The sequence below is a fragment of the Euprymna scolopes genome, chromosome 20, assembly GCF_053919585.1.
Source record: "Euprymna scolopes isolate OS-2025 chromosome 20, ASM5391958v1, whole genome shotgun sequence".
NCBI classification, from domain to species: domain Eukaryota; kingdom Metazoa; phylum Mollusca; class Cephalopoda; order Sepiida; family Sepiolidae; genus Euprymna; species Euprymna scolopes.
In genome coordinates, this window is record NC_136501.1 from 16,019,015 (window position 1) to 16,036,890 (window position 17,876).

The 17,876-nt window shown below is 34.6% G+C and overlaps 1 protein-coding gene across 7 annotated transcripts in view; it reads right to left on the reverse strand.

The window, feature by feature from the left end:
• LOC145241334 (dystrophin-like) overlaps window positions 1–17,876 on the reverse strand; it is a 1,936,823-nt gene that overhangs the window by 607,823 nt on the left and 1,311,124 nt on the right. For all 7 annotated transcript variants that reach the window (XM_080104172.1, XM_080104173.1, XM_080104174.1 and 4 more), the window contains one exon: window positions 16,751–16,886. In XM_080104172.1, coding sequence (XP_079960298.1) covers window positions 16,751–16,886 — 136 coding nt within the window. The remainder of the gene's footprint in view (window positions 1–16,750; window positions 16,887–17,876) is intronic.

The following is a 17,876-nucleotide window of genomic DNA, read 5'->3' on the forward strand; positions in this document are numbered from 1 at the left end:
CAGGATTAAAGCTCAATAATGTTTAACAAAACTGATCAACTTGTTTGGAAAATCTTGGATGCTTTTTAAACATGAACAGTGGAAAACAATACTAATTTAAATGTAAGCGATGGAAGCAGTAGCACACGTACATTTATGGAAGGGTTCTGAAGCTTAAGGTGTTCTGGGGAATCGCGAATTATTTTATAGGACTCCAGGAATGGACTTAAAGTGTGTTCTCTCCTTTAATTCAAATTTTGGAAAGAATTTTAACGAGTATAAAACAGGAGTATAAAAAAGCATCAAGAAATTAAAATCTAGAAAACTACGATTGAGTAACATACGACCGCAGATCATGAGAGTTTGTTGCACTTGTCATTCACACCTCATATGCTTGCCCTCTTATTGTCCAGTCATCATGACGGTGATCCATAACACCAAAGTGCTTGTACGCCAAGTCGATGGTGGTAGATTTAAGGACCTGCCATTCTGTCTTGGGTTCATATTCTCCTTTGGTTTGCAGAAGAGAGAACTGGTTATAAAGTTCTACCCTGAATTGTGCGCCAGCATCCAACTTCAAATTAGCAATGTTGATCTGGTTTAGCTGTTTGGTCACTCACCCTGCCTGAAGTCAAAGACTTGCTTGAATAAGAATGTGGTCTGAGCCAAATTCGCTACCAATGGCCGCATCTCAAAAAGTTCTATTCCATCTAACACTTATCGTTGGCAAGTTTTTTTACTTTGTAGTACTATTTTTTTTTTTTTTTTAAGCTGCTTACATCAAGTGGCTTAATGCCTTGTCTGGAGAAATTTCCATTAAAAAAAAATTGATTACCTCACTCTTTTAAATTTTGTACTTTGAGACTCCATAAATGTATGTCTGCTAATATTTCTGTTGTTCTTAAATTAAGACACTAATGGATTGTATTTATTTGCATTAATCACACTACTCTTCTCCTGTTGAGTATTATGTGCACAACGTTTCGGCCGATGTAACTTCAACCTTCTTCGTGTATTTTGTCAAACATAGGAATCTTTCTGTCAAACTCGAGAATCTGCACTAAAATTTCGAGTGGAATCCATTATTTAATCCATGAGGGTAGAGCATGTTCTTGTTCTGTCAGCCATGACAAGATAAAAGCAATTTTTCATATCGCCCACAACCTTCAACCTCCAGAAAAGTGTCACAATTGAATTTTACCTTTTTTGTACTTTTTTCTTGCAGACAGCTCTAGTATGAATTTTAGTGGCCTTAAACCTATTTTTGTTTTTAGATATATAATCTTACTACTTTTTATAGATCAGGGGTGTCCAGAATGTTTTAACAGGAGGGGGGGCGCATATTGGTGACTTTTTAGAGCTACACGAGCTAAAAAAAGTAATAAAAAATGATGTGGACGTGTTTTATACTCCTTTGCTCATTAACTTTGTTTTTTTTTTTTTAAATTCATTTTCTGAACAAAAAGAAAAACCACCACAGTATTTTTGTCACACATTTTCATTTTAAACATTTTTCCTGAATATTTTTACATTCCCAAAAAAGAGCTCCGCCGGATCTGGCTCATGGGCTGTAGTTTGGAGAGCCTGGGATAGATCTATATATCTATCTCTAGAAACATAATGTTATCAGATTGTTTTAAACAGTTTGTGTTAAAAAAGCTAAGATAATCATTCTATTTAACCAGTAGATGTAACTCTGAATCTTAATGTTTGAGAATGGACGTGCATCAGTCCATTTATTACTTCACATCACAAGTCAAAATGTCTATCTTAAACAGCCTCCATATCCTGCAGTTTCCTTTTTTCATTTATTTTCTCATGCCATCCTGCTCCATTCTCCATTACACCAGGTAGGTCATCACAAGTGCGTTGTGATTCATCTGCTGGCTGCATGGATTCTGTGCAGCCTCTCTCCACTGAACTACATCCCTGATTTGACATCCATGATTTTGCATGGAGATGGAAATACGTCATAGGGAAGAATGGGGATTACATTAAAGACTAAATACATTGGATAGTGCTTTTGTTTCGTTTTATTGTCGTAATAAGCTCGGAAGCAGTCCCATAGTACTGAGTTCCACAAACAGGTAGTTTTTGGGAGTTCCGTTTAGCTTTAGGTACACATAGGTAGAAAGGAAAATTATTTACTGTGGTTGTAACTAGACGAGTTTTTGTTGTGAATGTTTTACGGGGGGGGGGGGACTATAGATTGGAGCTCAGTCAAGTAGGGAAGTAACTTATCCATCATCTGACATTTAGAACAGATACAACACTCTGGATTAGAATTGACCTCAGAATAGTCATATTTCGTTTTCTCAACCTAAAAATCCGACAGTTGGGTTTTATAGCATGAAGCAAAATGGATGGCCTGAACCTTCCCAAGATGCTAGTCTGTCAGCGATTTATACCTTACTAGTTTGGGAGCGACTAAATAATAAAAAAAAAAGAAAAAAAAGGGAGCTACTCCTTTCTATAGTTCATCTGTACTTTCACAAAAAAGACCCGTCTAGCTGAATCCACTGTGAAAAATTTCCCCCACTCTTTATCTGTGCCTAAATCAAAACGCGGATTCCATGAACAAAGCTTCTTTCTTAGAACTGCACGCCTGTGGAACTCCGTTCCGTCTGCCTGCTTCCCACCTGACTACAACTTGGATGTCTTCAAGTCCAACGCTAACAAATTCCTAATGAACCGCCCCCTTACGTAAACACTTCATCAAATCTCCACTAACGTAATGTACTTGCAATAACCCTTATCCCTGAGTGGCTTCCAGGCCTTGATAAGTGGTGATCACTGTGTAAAAAAAAAATAAAAAATAAAAATAACCTTGTATTATTTGGATTCATTGAATTACTATTCTCATCTTGAGTGTTATTTTAACAACGTTTCGGTCGATGTAACCTTCGACCTTCTTCAGGTGTATTTTGCCAAACTTGAGAATCGTTTTTTAACTCAGGAATCAGCACAGAATTTCAAACATAGCATGCTCTTGAGAGAAAGATTTATATATTTGATACTAGCTGGACGCTCAGCATTGCCCGGTCATACAATACGCTTAAACATAATATTTTAATTTATGCAGATCCGTATACATTGTTATAGAATCAATCCTCTATTGATTATTAAAATATTTCAAGGAATATTTTACCTGGTGGACTAATTCAGAAAAAAAAAAAAAAAAAATGATAATGTTGTTCATCAAATTCCGTCTGTGTTTGTTTACAATATCATGTCAGCTGATATTTAAGCTTGACGATGAATGCCCTGGAAAAATCACTTCTGATTAATGTTAAGTTTTAAAATATGCAAATGAAGAAATGATGTGGAACCTCTTTTATCGTAAATTGAACTCATTAATAAGAAAAAATTAAACTAAAATGGTGAGGTACACCCAGGCTTGAACACGGGATGATCCAATTTGTATTTGAATGCTTTACCACTGAGCTATATCTCTAGATGACAATCATTGTTTTTTTTTTCTAAGAATAAATCATTTGCTAAGATTTTATTATCTCCCTTGACCAGATTAACAAAATATTCCCCTGTAAAAACTCTTTTTTATCTATGAGAGAGAAACTATTTTAGGATCGGATTTTTTCGATTTTCGATACCTATCTGATGAATTTCTGTACAAAACATATCTAAGAACACTGCCAGACATATAAATTATCTTTGTGTGAAATTTGCAAAGGATAGGCTCAGCCGTTTCGGAACCTATGAGGAAGGAACTCACACACAAAGTAACTTTTATATAATAGTAGCGATAGAGATATAGTTTAATTATGCAAACATTATTAGCTACATATATGCATACATGTTTCTGCAGAGATCTCCAGTTGGAGATCTTGTATCGGCAGGCCAGCAGAGCGAGAGTAACTTTTAATTAAACATATCATAAACACGCTCTTTTCACTCATCGAGCACTCTAATAAATACAGAAGTTTCAGTGGATTTGCATCTAGGAAACAAAACCTGTCCAACTGTTGCATATGTAATAGCAGAGATTATAGCAGACTGTTTTACATTGTTCATTGTTATGAAGCAGTCAAAATCATTCATGATCGTTCTGTTTAAAGAATATATATAAACTCTGACAGGTACTACCACTCTGCACAAGAGTGGACTTGAAGTTGTCTTAGTAGTAGTAGTAGTAGGTCCGGTATATATCCTAGTTCTATAATGTTACTAACAAATAGTCAGAACTATTCTCTTGGATGTAAAGTCATTCTTGAAATAGAAAAAAAAGGAGTTCCAAGCAACAAAAAAATGGCAATATAAATCCAGTTAGATAAGCTTTCTCATGCAAGGATTTAATTTAGTTACCATCAGTAAGAACGTTTTTTTTTTTTTTTTGTTTTGCTTTTTTTAGTTTTGGCACAAAAAGGTAAACACTGGAGTCTTCAACAAGATTCGGTCTATTTTATAAAGCTGTTACGGCATTTGATTGGTTCGTTCTTAGCACACATGCATGTAAATAGAATCGTCAAAATTTATGGTGGCATAACCTCCCATAATTTTTTTTCTGTGAGGTTGGTCTCCTCACTTCTTCGGCTGCATGGTTATAAATAGAATCGTCCAAACTTATGGCAGCATGCCCTCTTGTAATGCCAAAAATATTGCAACACATCTCTGTGACAGGATGCTAGCTTGTTGCCAGTTTACCCTTAACAAAGTTGATACCCGTTTGTACACCTGAGTGAAGAGCTTGCTTAACAACACTTGATATTCTTCTCAAATGGTCACCAATCTAAGAATGGACGATGTTCAAAGTCTCTTCACTTTGGTCATTTGATAGGAACTGGTGTGTCAACGTGATTCAGATGTAAGAGTGAATCTAGAAGCTATGGTGATTATGGGTAGACTCCTGAAGATTAGGTTTCATAGAAGATCTGCTCTGAATATAAAGTAATTTTGCCAGTGAAAAATCCAAACGAAAATTCAATATAAAAAATAATAATAATGGACTCCTTTTCCCCCTCCTTTTCTCCCTCTCAAACAAGACAATAGATTGAAAACAAACGGACTTGTCACACTTTAGAAGTGAAGTCAATATAATCACAGTCATTAAGCACGGCAGGTGTTGTTTAGTAGAAAGGACACACCTGCGAACGTGATAATTAAATCTTTGGATTAGGTTTTTATCTTTACAGCAAACACTTGAAGAAGATCGTACTTGTAAAGGGAGATAATAACAATCACCTGATGAAAATCTTTTTTTTTTTTTTTTAATTATTATTATTTTTATTTTTTTTATTTTTTGCTATTTCACCCCAAACAAGGTACAGTACCATTTGGATGTAGAGGGCTACTATTTGGGACATAATTTTCAGGGACACTATGTAGGGAGTTGAGCAGCAAGATGTCTGTTCACATTACACTTGAACTTTTGCATGTCAGTACAACCAGGGAAGCAGGGACTCTAAATAGAATTCCAAAGTCTACCAGTTTAAGGGAAAAAAACTTCTAGCGTAAAAGGCTTTCCGTAATTTAGAGATCTTTACTGCGTAGGGGGTTGGATTTCACTGCTTGTCCAGGGTATTTAAGTCGAGGAGGTATAACAGTTGATCTATTAACAACTTTTGCCTCTTTCGGTTTTGTTGGTTTAATTATTAATCTTCTGTCAACTTAAAAACCAAAAACATTTTAAATAAATAAAAGTTTTAGAGAATATACAATATAAATATACACATCAAAATCTCCTAATTATTTTATCAAATGAACTCTAATTATAAACCAAGAACCCCGGGATACGATGTCCCTAGGATATGTTTTTTCAGGTTACAATGTGGAATACGATGTTTTTCCGGACCGTGGTTATGATATTTGCCCCGCCTTACAGTGTTATTTATAATGTTATTTGATTATATACATGTGTATTATATACTGTACTGTGTTTTGTTACTAATTTTTAATATGTACTGTATAAAATTTTGCTTAGACTCCGCCATACGGCGAATTCACCTTACAATCCTAACCCTGGAATGAATTAATGCTGTATACCGGGGTTCTACTGCACTTGTAAATTTATTTTTATGGTTATTTATGATTGTTTTTTCTGTTTTATTTATTAACTAGGGGAGGGGGGGGTCGCCCGGCCTTGCCCGGTCGTAAAATATGCTTAAATATATTTTAATTCATGCAAATTTTGTATTTATTATTACAGAGTCAATTTTTTTATACAATATTATGTTGTATCTAATATATAGTACTGATTTCAAAAGTTAAAAAAAAAAAAAAAGACTTGGGTGCCATCAGCTAGAATCAAAACCAAAACATTTAGCACTCTAGTTGTGTTCTCTATTAATTTCAGCTATCAACATATAGCTAAGAAAGATTTAAAATTAAACCACTTCAAGCTATGAATGTATTTGCGCATGCGCAAAAGTAATAGAAATATGTTGATAAGTTGAAATGAACATTTTGCGTTTCAATTTGCCGACATATTTCTTTACTGTGTATATGTTATTCATCCAAACAAAGATTTTACTCGTTATAAACCATCGTTGGTGTATGATAATTATTTGCTGTTAATTTCAGTGTTAGTTGACCAGTAGCTGAAGAGTTTATCAGTTAAATATTTTCAGACAGAATCACACGCATACATACATCTACTGTTTTATTCATTTATTAACTAGCCTGGGTGCTCGGTGTTGCCCGGGTGTTTGGAGGTGCATGTCCAGCAAAATAAAAAAGTGGTAGTAGGCAGGCAGGCTCGAACCCATACCGCGAAGGAGGAAAAGGACATTAAAAAAAACATGAAGTCTTTGCCGTTGCATCCATTGCCGAACCGGAAGTGGCAAAGGTTTAAATTAAGGCTAGTCAATCGAAAAGAGGGGATGACTTTCAGAAATGTCGGCGAAAAAAGCGACCCCTTCTTGTATAAAAGTGCCCAGTTGAGGGTGAAGGAATTAATGTTTTTAGCCAATTTTTTGACATTTGTCGTCTGAAGGGTTGAGCTTCAAACCGATACCAATCTCATGAAAATCAGTCACCTCTGTCGAAAGTTGTAGGCAGACAGACAAGCATACATACATACATTTAAACAGACAGGTGAGATTTATATAATAGATGAATCACCATTTATCAAGGCCAAAAGCTAAGAATTAATGAGATAGATGGAGTGTCAGTTGAACAGTGAAGATTATTATGAGAGGATTGAAAAATGATTAACGGAATGAACTAAGTTTGATTACTTATAAGGTCGAGGTATGATATGATAAATGTTCATTGACACTGGTTTTGAAAACAATTTTTTTGTAATCTGCAGGGAAGCAGTACAGCAGTAATGTGTTTATAAATGGGGAAAACTTTACAAAAAAATGTTTGTGTGTGAAAATTTTGCCTTACACTAAGCTCATGAGAGAAGAAACGAAAAATTTGTTTCCATTGTGGAAGAGAAACGAGTTCTGGCTGTGAATGTTTGAAAAGAAGGGGGGCCAAAGATAGGAGCTCGGATCAGCACCTTCCTTTGAAATGTACAACAGAGACGAGAAAGATTAGCAACTTCTTTTCTCATGTGAAAAAGAGACTGTCAGGACGCAAAGAGATCATATTCACTCGATTTCAAAGAGCATGTTATACTTTGTCGGTTTATCTATTTAATTGTTAAAATGATTTACGTTAGGGATTATGGGAACCGAGTTCTCCACACAAGCGAACACACAAACACAAACGGATGACTTTAAGGCAAACACGATTTTCGCCCTTGAACTCTAATATCATTCTTGGCTACAAGGGAGCGATACAGCCACCTTCACTTCCGGTTTGTATCATCCACTCTCTTTTTCGCTGGACCTTGCAACAAATGTAGATGTGACGAAAAACACTTTAAAAGGTCGAACGACGGTTTTGGCAAACAGGCATCAAAGACTCACGCAAGTAACGTTACTCATTAATCATCTTTCGCTATGAACTGTTACAATCTTTTAATTTGTAATTAGATGTAAATAAATTTTATTTGTGTTGTGATTATATATCAGCATATTTGGTGTCTTCATTTCATGGCAAAGAGACCATGCGACTTTATTCTCCAATCTCCTACTTAACAATAGAGGATGATTTCGCCAACTACACATCTAAAGGGGGACCCGTCCTCTACAGATATTTGTTCTTTTTTAAATTTGATTAAGCAATTTATTTCAAAAGTTTATTTTTTAAAAAATCTACCTGTGTTTTGGTAATTTTTAAAAAAAATATGTTCTATCAATAAATTACGAGTGTAACAGAGTTAGTGATACATATGTAGCAACAGCAGCAGGACACATATGAAAATAACCAAGCCGATGCTTGAGGTAACGTTACAGCGGAGTAAGAAAAGAGAAAGAAAAACAGAGAACAAAAAAGAAACCATGTGGCCGGCAAGAGCAACTTGGAAGCATGTGTGAGTGTGAGAGGAGCGTTTAAAACAAGAGGCACTCCAAACTTTGAACAAATGAAATGGCCAGACGACCGTACACAATGGAGCAAACTACAGACATCGCAAAAGAAAGAAACGCAGAGATTAAAAAAAAAAAAAAAAATGTGACGACACTGCAAATGCAAAGCACATACTGTTACATGATAAGGGCTGTCCCCTTTTCATGTAAGTATAAAAATGGAGAATTTAGTTTAAAATGAAAATGAAATAGCAATAGGCAAATTCGAACCTCGTAATTTAGTTTAGAGATAGATTACGTGTGAGAATTTTAAAATGTAAAACAAACATTTGTTTAGAATAAAGATAAATATTTCAAGGAAAGAATGTTAACTATCAAGTTTGTTATGAAATTTTAAATTGAAAGAATGCAGCTTATAAGATAATGTTTTTAACATATTGAATATAGGTTAAAATTCCTTTTGTAGAAATAGGAAAAGTTTTGGACACGTATGTCCAGGACACGTGAAAGAAGGCACATGTTTTAACATGTGTATGACGTCACAGAAAATAGAAAGTTCTAGGAATAGAGAAAAAACTTTAGAGTTAGTCAGTCAGTGAAACAACTCAGAGGGAGTCAGGTCTAGGAAGCGAGACGTCACTTCAAGGAAAAATGTGAGACTTTGAATTCTTGGTGATGGAACGGCCGGTCGTGACGAAATAAACCATCAAGTGTTTTTTGTAAAGCTCGTCTTGTGTTTATGATTCTTATACAAAGGTAAAGTCCAATTGTATTATATATTTGTGTTATATGTCTTTACATACACGTCTCAACATCATCATGTCCGAACTGTCTGAATACTATCCCTTCACTCCAAGAGCTTTCTTCTTCTTCCATTCTACACAATTAAGGAATGAAATTTTAATATATAAGAATCTCTCCTAACATGAACAATATCTATCTAAGTCATGCAACATCTCTTACTCTCTCTCTAAGACTGTGCTTTTAATAAGCATCTCTCCCTAAGACTTTTTTTTAATGAAACCCCTAAAGTAGCCTATATAATAATACCGGCGAGAGAGGTTTTTTTGAAAAACCCAACTGGACTTGAGCAGACATGTTAACACGGGAGGAGGAAATGCATGTGTTTGATACGGCAGAGTTTTGTTAACCATATGGCGAACGAAGAGACTTATAAAACCAAGATGCAGGTGTATTTCGGAAAGTACCATGAGTAAATGCCTTTCATTTAAACTAAAAAAAAAAAACCTGAGTCGAATTTCTTTCCTTTTATTTCTTTGCGAGACTTCCGTACACAGTGTTGGTACCATGTTAACGTGTAACTAAATTATATTATTATATAACTATGTTACACCAATGTAGGGAAAGATATATAAAATATGTGTTCCCTTTTTAAAAATTTGAATAATTATTTTGTACTAGTATGCACCACTTGTCAAAAATAATAAAAAAAATAGGCACCACCAATGTTCGCAATAATATTCATACAAAATTATAGAATTACGCCAGTAATTTTAATTTTTCATCTGACTCATCATCGTGATTTTGTTACAGATCCTCCTACTTCATGCCATCATGCTCCATCCTCGATCAAACCAGATAGGTCTTCATAATCGGTATTTTTCCCTGTACTCTAACCCCGTGAAGTAAATAAAGGGTTCTGCTCGAAATTCCGTCCAAATTCCCCCGAGTCCAATAGAAACATTCCCGAGTTCGACAAGACACACCTGAAGAAAGTCGGAGATTACATCGACCGAAACGTTGTGGAAAATCACACTTAAGATGAGAACAGTAGTCCGATGAATAATAATAATACGAATGACGAATCCTCATCTAAAAAATTAAAATTCAGAAACGAGAAATCTTTTGAGATTGTGAAAAATTTTATTTTTGCTCCAATTCAGTGTACTTTTTTTTTTTTTTTTTTACATGGGGATCACCACTTATTAAGGCCCATAAGCCACTAGGGGTAAGGGTTATTTTGTGTACAATAATCAATGGGATAATATCGTAATAATAGTTGGTATTGGAGATTTGATAAAGTGTCTTACTTAAGGGGGGGGGGCGATTAATCAGGAATTTGTTTATGTTGGACTTGAAGACGTCCAAGTTGCAGTCAGGTGGGAAACAGGCAAACGGAAGAGAATTCCACAGGCGTGCACTTCTCAGAAAAAAGCTATGTTCATGGAATCTACGTTTTGATTCTCCTCCCCCCCATACACACACATATATACATACATCAAAAAGCGACCTTGTGTCTAACTCTACTAGAGTGGGGAAACATGAAAATTGGGACAATAAGTGAGCCATGACTTGGAGAATGAACGTTATAAACAAAAATAAGGAGCTGTCACCTTCAAGCATAGATAATGGATTTCATTTTGTTTCTTTCAGGTGGCGTTCAGTGTGCCCCACCCTGTCTTAGCCCTACCCTTTACACCTGAGGTTCATCAAACTAGATTAAGTGACAGGGAGGTCCATGGGTTGTGGGTTCCACTTTCAGATTTTCTATACCTTGAGGGCGGAAGTTGATGGAGGTGGGGAGTGGACTAACAGAACCGAAGTGCTACTTTTTACCTTAGGTATCACTGAAAGCCATAATGCTAAGGTGGATTGGTTACTCCTATTTACTCGCCTCCCCAAGAGGGCAGAGTTAGACACAAGGTCAATTTTCGATGTGAGAAAAAGTTCAGATATCTCCAAAACGTGATACTCTTGAGCAAAAATTAAATTTGCATCGGTCCAGAAAGATTTCTCCTTCACTGGTCGAGGGCAGAAAATATTAAGTGCAGCACCAGAACAGATACTACACTTTGCTCTTAGGCAAGAAGGTATTTTACAGCATGTCCACCTATTTTAAGTCATTTTATGAAAAAAAAAAAATGCATGTTTCATAAACAAATAGTCCGGATGATAAATTTGATTTATAAATATGACGTTGACAGAGATTACCACTGGATCAGAATGGTTACTAAGGTGGGACTCCACACTCCTCCAAATTCCCAGATTGGTCCAATGACCATTCGACACGATTTTGTGTTATATCTAGGGTATGTAGATGTCAGGAGGGGAGTAGTTGATAAGGTAGCTAAAAACTCATTGTATTCAGTTTTAAAAAATTGCGAAAGTTTTCCTGTTTAGAATTCGTAATATCTTCAAATATTTAGAGATTAATTTATTTTGTAGCCGTTTACTTTTAATTAACAGTCTGTGAACGATAGATTGTTTTGTTTACTTACATGTGTGACTCTGATACTAGGACTCCGGATAAGAGTGGGCCTGAGAATAATGGTAAATAAATGCGGTACAAATTTGGCATGAAGCATCCTAGAGACTGCTGGTTATATCTACTTCACGTACCATGTGTTTGATAAGAAGACAGTAAGAATTCTTATACTAACACCAAAGGAAAAAAAAGCAAAACATCTATATGCTCCATAACTAGCAGTCAAAATCACATCAAATTTGGACATGAAGCATTGGTTGTTTTTGTTTTACACCATATCAACCCTTTTGGGTTATTTAATGCCGAATCCAGTGGTTTTGAAAAACAATTTTTTAATAGAGTATATTTGTTTTTTAAGTCGGTTTCTATTTAACCCATAGTTGGGACCCTAACAGGTACTACCATTCCGGGTCAGAGTGGACCTGAGAGCAATGGCAATTAAAGGGTGGTTCCACACTCCCCAGAGCCTGCAAGCTGGGGCCTCACCATCGGATATAGTTTAAGGTCATATCCAGGACCAGAAGCATAAAGGAGAGGAGACAGAGTGAGGTGGGGTCAACATTCAACTACTTCTGTTAATACAATTATTTAAATTGTAGAACAATGATTATTAGACCGTGTGAAAAATTTTCTGATCAGTTTGTTAGCGCTGAGGATGGGGCATCCTACCAGATACCAGACAGTCATGCATTATTTTATCTATTCAAACCGAAAGCTCTTTTTAAGATTCTGGCCGTCCTTTTTAAGTGCAATTGTTTGACTCTCTCTTGCACTTGGTTCACCAGGTATATTTGCCAAGTAGTTTTTGAAATTCTTTTTCATGAAGTCCAGTTGCTCTTATAATTACTGGAATGATAGAGATCTTCCTAAGATTCCAGTTTCTTTTCAAATTTAAGTTATTTTATGTCTGTTAAGACTAGCGGAGCTACCGGGCGTTGTCCGGGAGCATGGATAAAAAAAATTTTTTTTTTTTTTTTTAAAGTGTGTTTAATATGTTTCTTTTAAATTTCTTTTGCCAAGTTACTTTTTGAACACATCTCCCCATAACTTTTTTTTCTCTCCCTCTCACTCTAATTTATACGAAAACTTTTACATCCGATTCAACTTAAAACAAGGAAAGGAAGTCATCAGCAATCAACTGTTTGATCTAGTTTCAGCCTTATTTTTCGATCATTTAAAGAACATTGCATATTTGTTAAGATTACTCGTGCACTAATTTCCTCATTGGTGACGCCATCATAATATAATATTTTTTAAAAACCAAAACCAGCCCGTTGGTCTGATGCTGAATCCAAATATGTACGTTTTATAAGTGTATCTTAGGTAGTTTCTGAGTTTTAACTGAACACTCATTCCTTTTATATAATAGATTGATTTTTTTTTTTTACTGATGATGATTTATTATTTACGGACACACATTGTACGGAGAAATCAAAATTATCGATGAAGTTTCTAAAACAATTTTGAATTTTTGAGATGAGGTATGAATGTTTGTATCATTTGTATTAATTGGACAAGTGCTCTCATCTTAAGTGTTGCCTGTACAACGTTTTGGTCGATGTAACTTCCGACCTTCGTTAGGTGTAAAAATTGCCATGTTTTTGATTGATGTGTTTAATTAAAAATTTGATCATAATAAGTTAAAAATTATACCCCCCAAGGTTCCCTGATAATTAAATTATCTTTATAATAATTCGTGTAAACTTACTTCAAACTAGATCCAAAAGTTCGAAACTTTAGAGTGCACAGCTACACTCCTTTTTTTTCCTGCCAATGTATGACGACTTTTACACCTGAGAAAGATCGGAGGTTACATCGACCGAAACGTTGTGCAAATAACACTCAAGATGAGAACAACTGTTTAATTAATCTAAGAAATACACGTTTCTAAAAGTTGACTGAATTAAAAAAAAAAAAAGCTTGTATGATATTCAAAGAAAGATTTGTTGTTCAAAGATGAAATGTGTAACAACAAACCACAATAAATCTAATATATAAAAAGCTATATGTCTGTCTGTCTGTCTCCATATTTTCAAACTCTATCTCCTCCGAAACTAAAAGTCGCAGAGCGGCGGTAGTGGCCTCAAATGATTGCATTTTTTATGGACTGTTCTTTTATGGGTCTTTAGTCAGTTAAAATAGTTTTTAAGGGGTCAAAATTTAAAAAAATCGTCATACCTTTTGTACATTCATCTTAGTTTATTTTTAATTTTTAATCAGTACATATGCATGTCACGTTGGTACAGTGGTAACGTCACCAGCTTTGGATGCTACAGTTTTGGTTTCGATTATAACTGATGGTAGCCAAATACTTTTTGTTTTACTTTCGAAATCACGACTCTATAAATAATATATACGAAATCTGGACAAATTAAAATATTATATTTAAGCGTAGTTTACGACCGAGCAAATCCGGCAGTCCCTTCCCTCTGCTAGTATTTTAAAGTAAGATTATGTTGAATCATTATTTTGTTTCATATTTTAAAAATATGATTGAATAATGTTTAAAGAAAAACAATTTATTAAAAATTATGATTCATTATCAAATTGTTTCATCATTTTTCAGTCATTAGTTTAAATATAAAACAGAACAATGATTTGTAGAACACTTTCAAAATAATATTTATAATGTAAGCTAGCAGGGAAACCCAACGTTGCCCAGGATTAAATGAGAATCAACGAATGTTTCACACTTCCAATACTTTTATTGTTATTGAAAGTGGTAAAATCACCAATTTTTCAATCAAATCGATTGATCACCTGCTCCAGTCAGGGACCCACTACGATGCCCTAGGAGGAAGCTGCATATACCTCCCAACAGTGACTTAGTTCAACCTCCCCACAGTGACTTAGTTCACAATACATTGTAATCTACATTGCACTGTAGAGAATCTACTGTTGATTTGATAAAAGTATTATAACGGTTTGATTTCAAGTTTAAAATGCAAACGTTAAGTATCATTGTCCAATTATGCTTTAAACAGAAACATTCTTTGTAAACGCGCCTCTGTCTTATCAAAGAGCCTACTGTTGATTTTATACACCGAGCTCTTCTGCTTGTGAAGTAATACATCTTCTCAAATGCACTCGTGATGTTTTGATCAAAATCAGATTGTTCCTTCTTTAGTCGAATTTTTTGGATTATCGACTTTCGATACTTATCAGAGGCATTCCAATACAAAACGTATCTAACAACACTCCGAGACACACGAAAAACATTTGTGCGAATTTTTTTTTAAAATCGGTATAGTCGTTTCGGAGTCTGTAGGGAACAAACTGAACTCACACACACAAAGTGCGTTCTATATATAAGTAGAGAGAGAGAGATATTTTCCATCAAAAAATGAAAACTGTTTTATCAGATCTAAAACAATTCTCATTTTACATTAGAATACTAGGAGGGGGACCAGACGTTGCCCGGGATTGAATGATGATCAACGAATGTTTCACACTTCCATATTTTATTGTCATCAAAATCGGTGAAATCACCCATTTTTCAATCAAATCGATTGATTGCTTGCTTTAGTTGGGGACCCATCATGGTGCACAGATAGGAAGCCTCATATGCCTCCTTGCAGTGACTTAGTCGACAATACATTGTCTTTATTGCACTGTAGAGAACCTACTGTTGATTTTATAAAATTATTTTTACATATAACAGCTTGAATTAAAGTTTAAAATGAAAAGTCAAATACCATGCTTCAACTGTGCTTTAAACAGAAACCTTCATTTCAAACGCACTCCTGTCATATCAAAGAGCCTACTGTTGATTTTATATCCCTAGCCTTTTTGCTTGTGCGGTGATAATGGCTTCAATTTAAGTTTAAAATGAAAAAGTAAAGTATCATGGTTCAATTTTACTTTAAACAGAAATATTTATTTCAAACGTGCCTCTGTTATATCAAAAAACCTACTGTTGATTTTATATGACGGTCTTTTCTGCTTGTGCGGTAATAAAATTTCTCAAATGCACTTGTGATGTTAGGTTGTATAAAGTGTCAACTTTGGTCAAAATCGCCTGTTCCTTTTTTATTAGATTTTTTCGATTATTGGTTATTGATACTTATCGAAGACATTCCGAAACAAATCCTATTTAAGAACACTGCCAGATACATAATGCGAAATTTCATAAAAATCGGTCCAACCATTTTTGAATCCATAGGGAATGAGCACACACACCACACAAAGTTCTTTTTATATAATAGTAAAGATTTTCCCAATAATTTTTTTGCTTAGTTTAACTTACACAATTAAAAAAATACAAATATGTTGTAATTCTGTCTAATTCAAGTATTTGACAATATTTATGGCACTGAACAACTACAGTATTAAGTATTTGTAAAAGTTTGTTGCATTTTTAAAAAGAGAAAAAAGTTTTCTGCAATGTATTCGAAATCTAGTTTGGAAAACCAAAACGTCCACTGTCGTTAGTGTAAAGAAATAAAGGGTGAAAAAAAGAATGAGGGTAGAATAAAAAAGAGAATGGAAAGAAATTAAACGGAATGAATAAAAAGAAGGAAAGAATAGAAAAAGAAGAAAAGAATGAGAAAATAAGAAAAAGGGAGAAATGAGAAGATAAAAAGAATAGAGAGAAGAATGAGAAAAACTGAACACATGAAAAAAAATTAAAAAGCTTAAAAAAGAATTAGAAAAAATGGAAGAGAAAAGAAGGGGAAATGAGTGAGAAAAGAAGGGGAAAATGAATGAAAAATGAAGGGGAAAATGAATGAAAAATGAAGGGGAAAATGAATGAAAAATGAAGGGGAAAATGAATGAAAAATGAAGGGGAAAATGAATGAAAAATGAAGGGGGAAAATGAATGAAAACGAAGGGGAAAATGAATGCAGAAAATGATTGAGAAAAAGAAGGGGAAAAGAAGTGGAAAATAACTGAGAAAATGTCTGGGAAAATGAATGCAGAAAATGACTGAGAGTGAGCAATGAAGTGAAAAGATTTTAAAAAATATACAAAAAGAATAAAAAGAAAACAAAAACAAGATTTAAAGATAAAAAAAAACAATGAAAAAAAAACAATGAAAAATGAATGACAGAAAATACAGAAGTTGCAATTAAAGAAAAAAATAAGTAAAAAAAAGAAAAAAAAGTAGAAACAAAAATAACAAAAAAGAAAAGACAAAAAAAATGTAAAAAGGTATAAAAATAAAACTTACCTCATACGTCGGTCCATCTGTAGTTGGATGCTGTTGAGCTGCGGCTAGTTTTTTCTCGGCTTCATTTAACCATGACATAATATCCTTCAAGTCACAGTGGAACTGGCGCCACTGTTCAACAGCCTTGCTCCACCGCCTGCAAACACACAGACAATGTTAACGGTTAGTTACTGGTTGCACGGCAGTGGAATTGCATGGAAATTGGTCCACGCGAGAATCTACAAAGCGTTTAAGTTTAGCGGAGCGAACGACGAAAACCCATTACAATAAATGAGATAAAACGTTAAAAACGGATAATATGAACAAAAAAAAAAATGTTAATTTTTTTTGTTTAATTTTGATTTAGTTTACAACCAGCTTATTTAACAAAACTAAGCCTAGAAATCCACAATAACACGAAAAAATGGTATAAAGTTATTTGGATTATTTATCAAAAACAAATGTAGCAGGAATATCCGGCGTTGCCCAGGACTAAATAAACACATCTGTATACTCCTGGTTCCAGCTTTGTTCACCTATATTATCCTTTTTGTACTATTGGATTATTCGAACTACTGTTCTCATATTGAGTGTTATTTTCACAACGTTTCGGTTGATGTAACCTCTGATTTTCTTAAGCGTATCTTGTCAAACTCGGGAATCTTCCTAAGAGTCTAACATTCGAAAAACACTTGTCTAGTCGAAATCACTATCAATAATTTTATCTGTGTCTAAACCTAAACGTCGATTCAATTAACAACATTTATTTCTTAGAACTGCATGCCTGTGGAACTCTGTTCTGTTTGCCTGCTTTCCAGCTGACTACAATTTGGTCGTCTTCAAGTCCAGCATAAACAAGTTCTTGATGAGCTATCTTCTTAAGTCATCCAAGTTACCAAATTTCCACCACCAGCGATTACTACAACATTGCCCCATTGACTACCATACACTCATTAACCCTTATCCTCGAGTGGCCCCACCCAGGTCTTGATAAATGGTGACTTGTTTATATAAAAAAAAAAAAAAAAAAAAAAATTCCTTGGCCTAACATTCACAGGTAACATGAATTGAAATACATGCATGGAATATACTGCCATGTTGGTTGCAAGGAAGGTAGGCTCCCTTTATCATGCTAGAAAACTTCTCA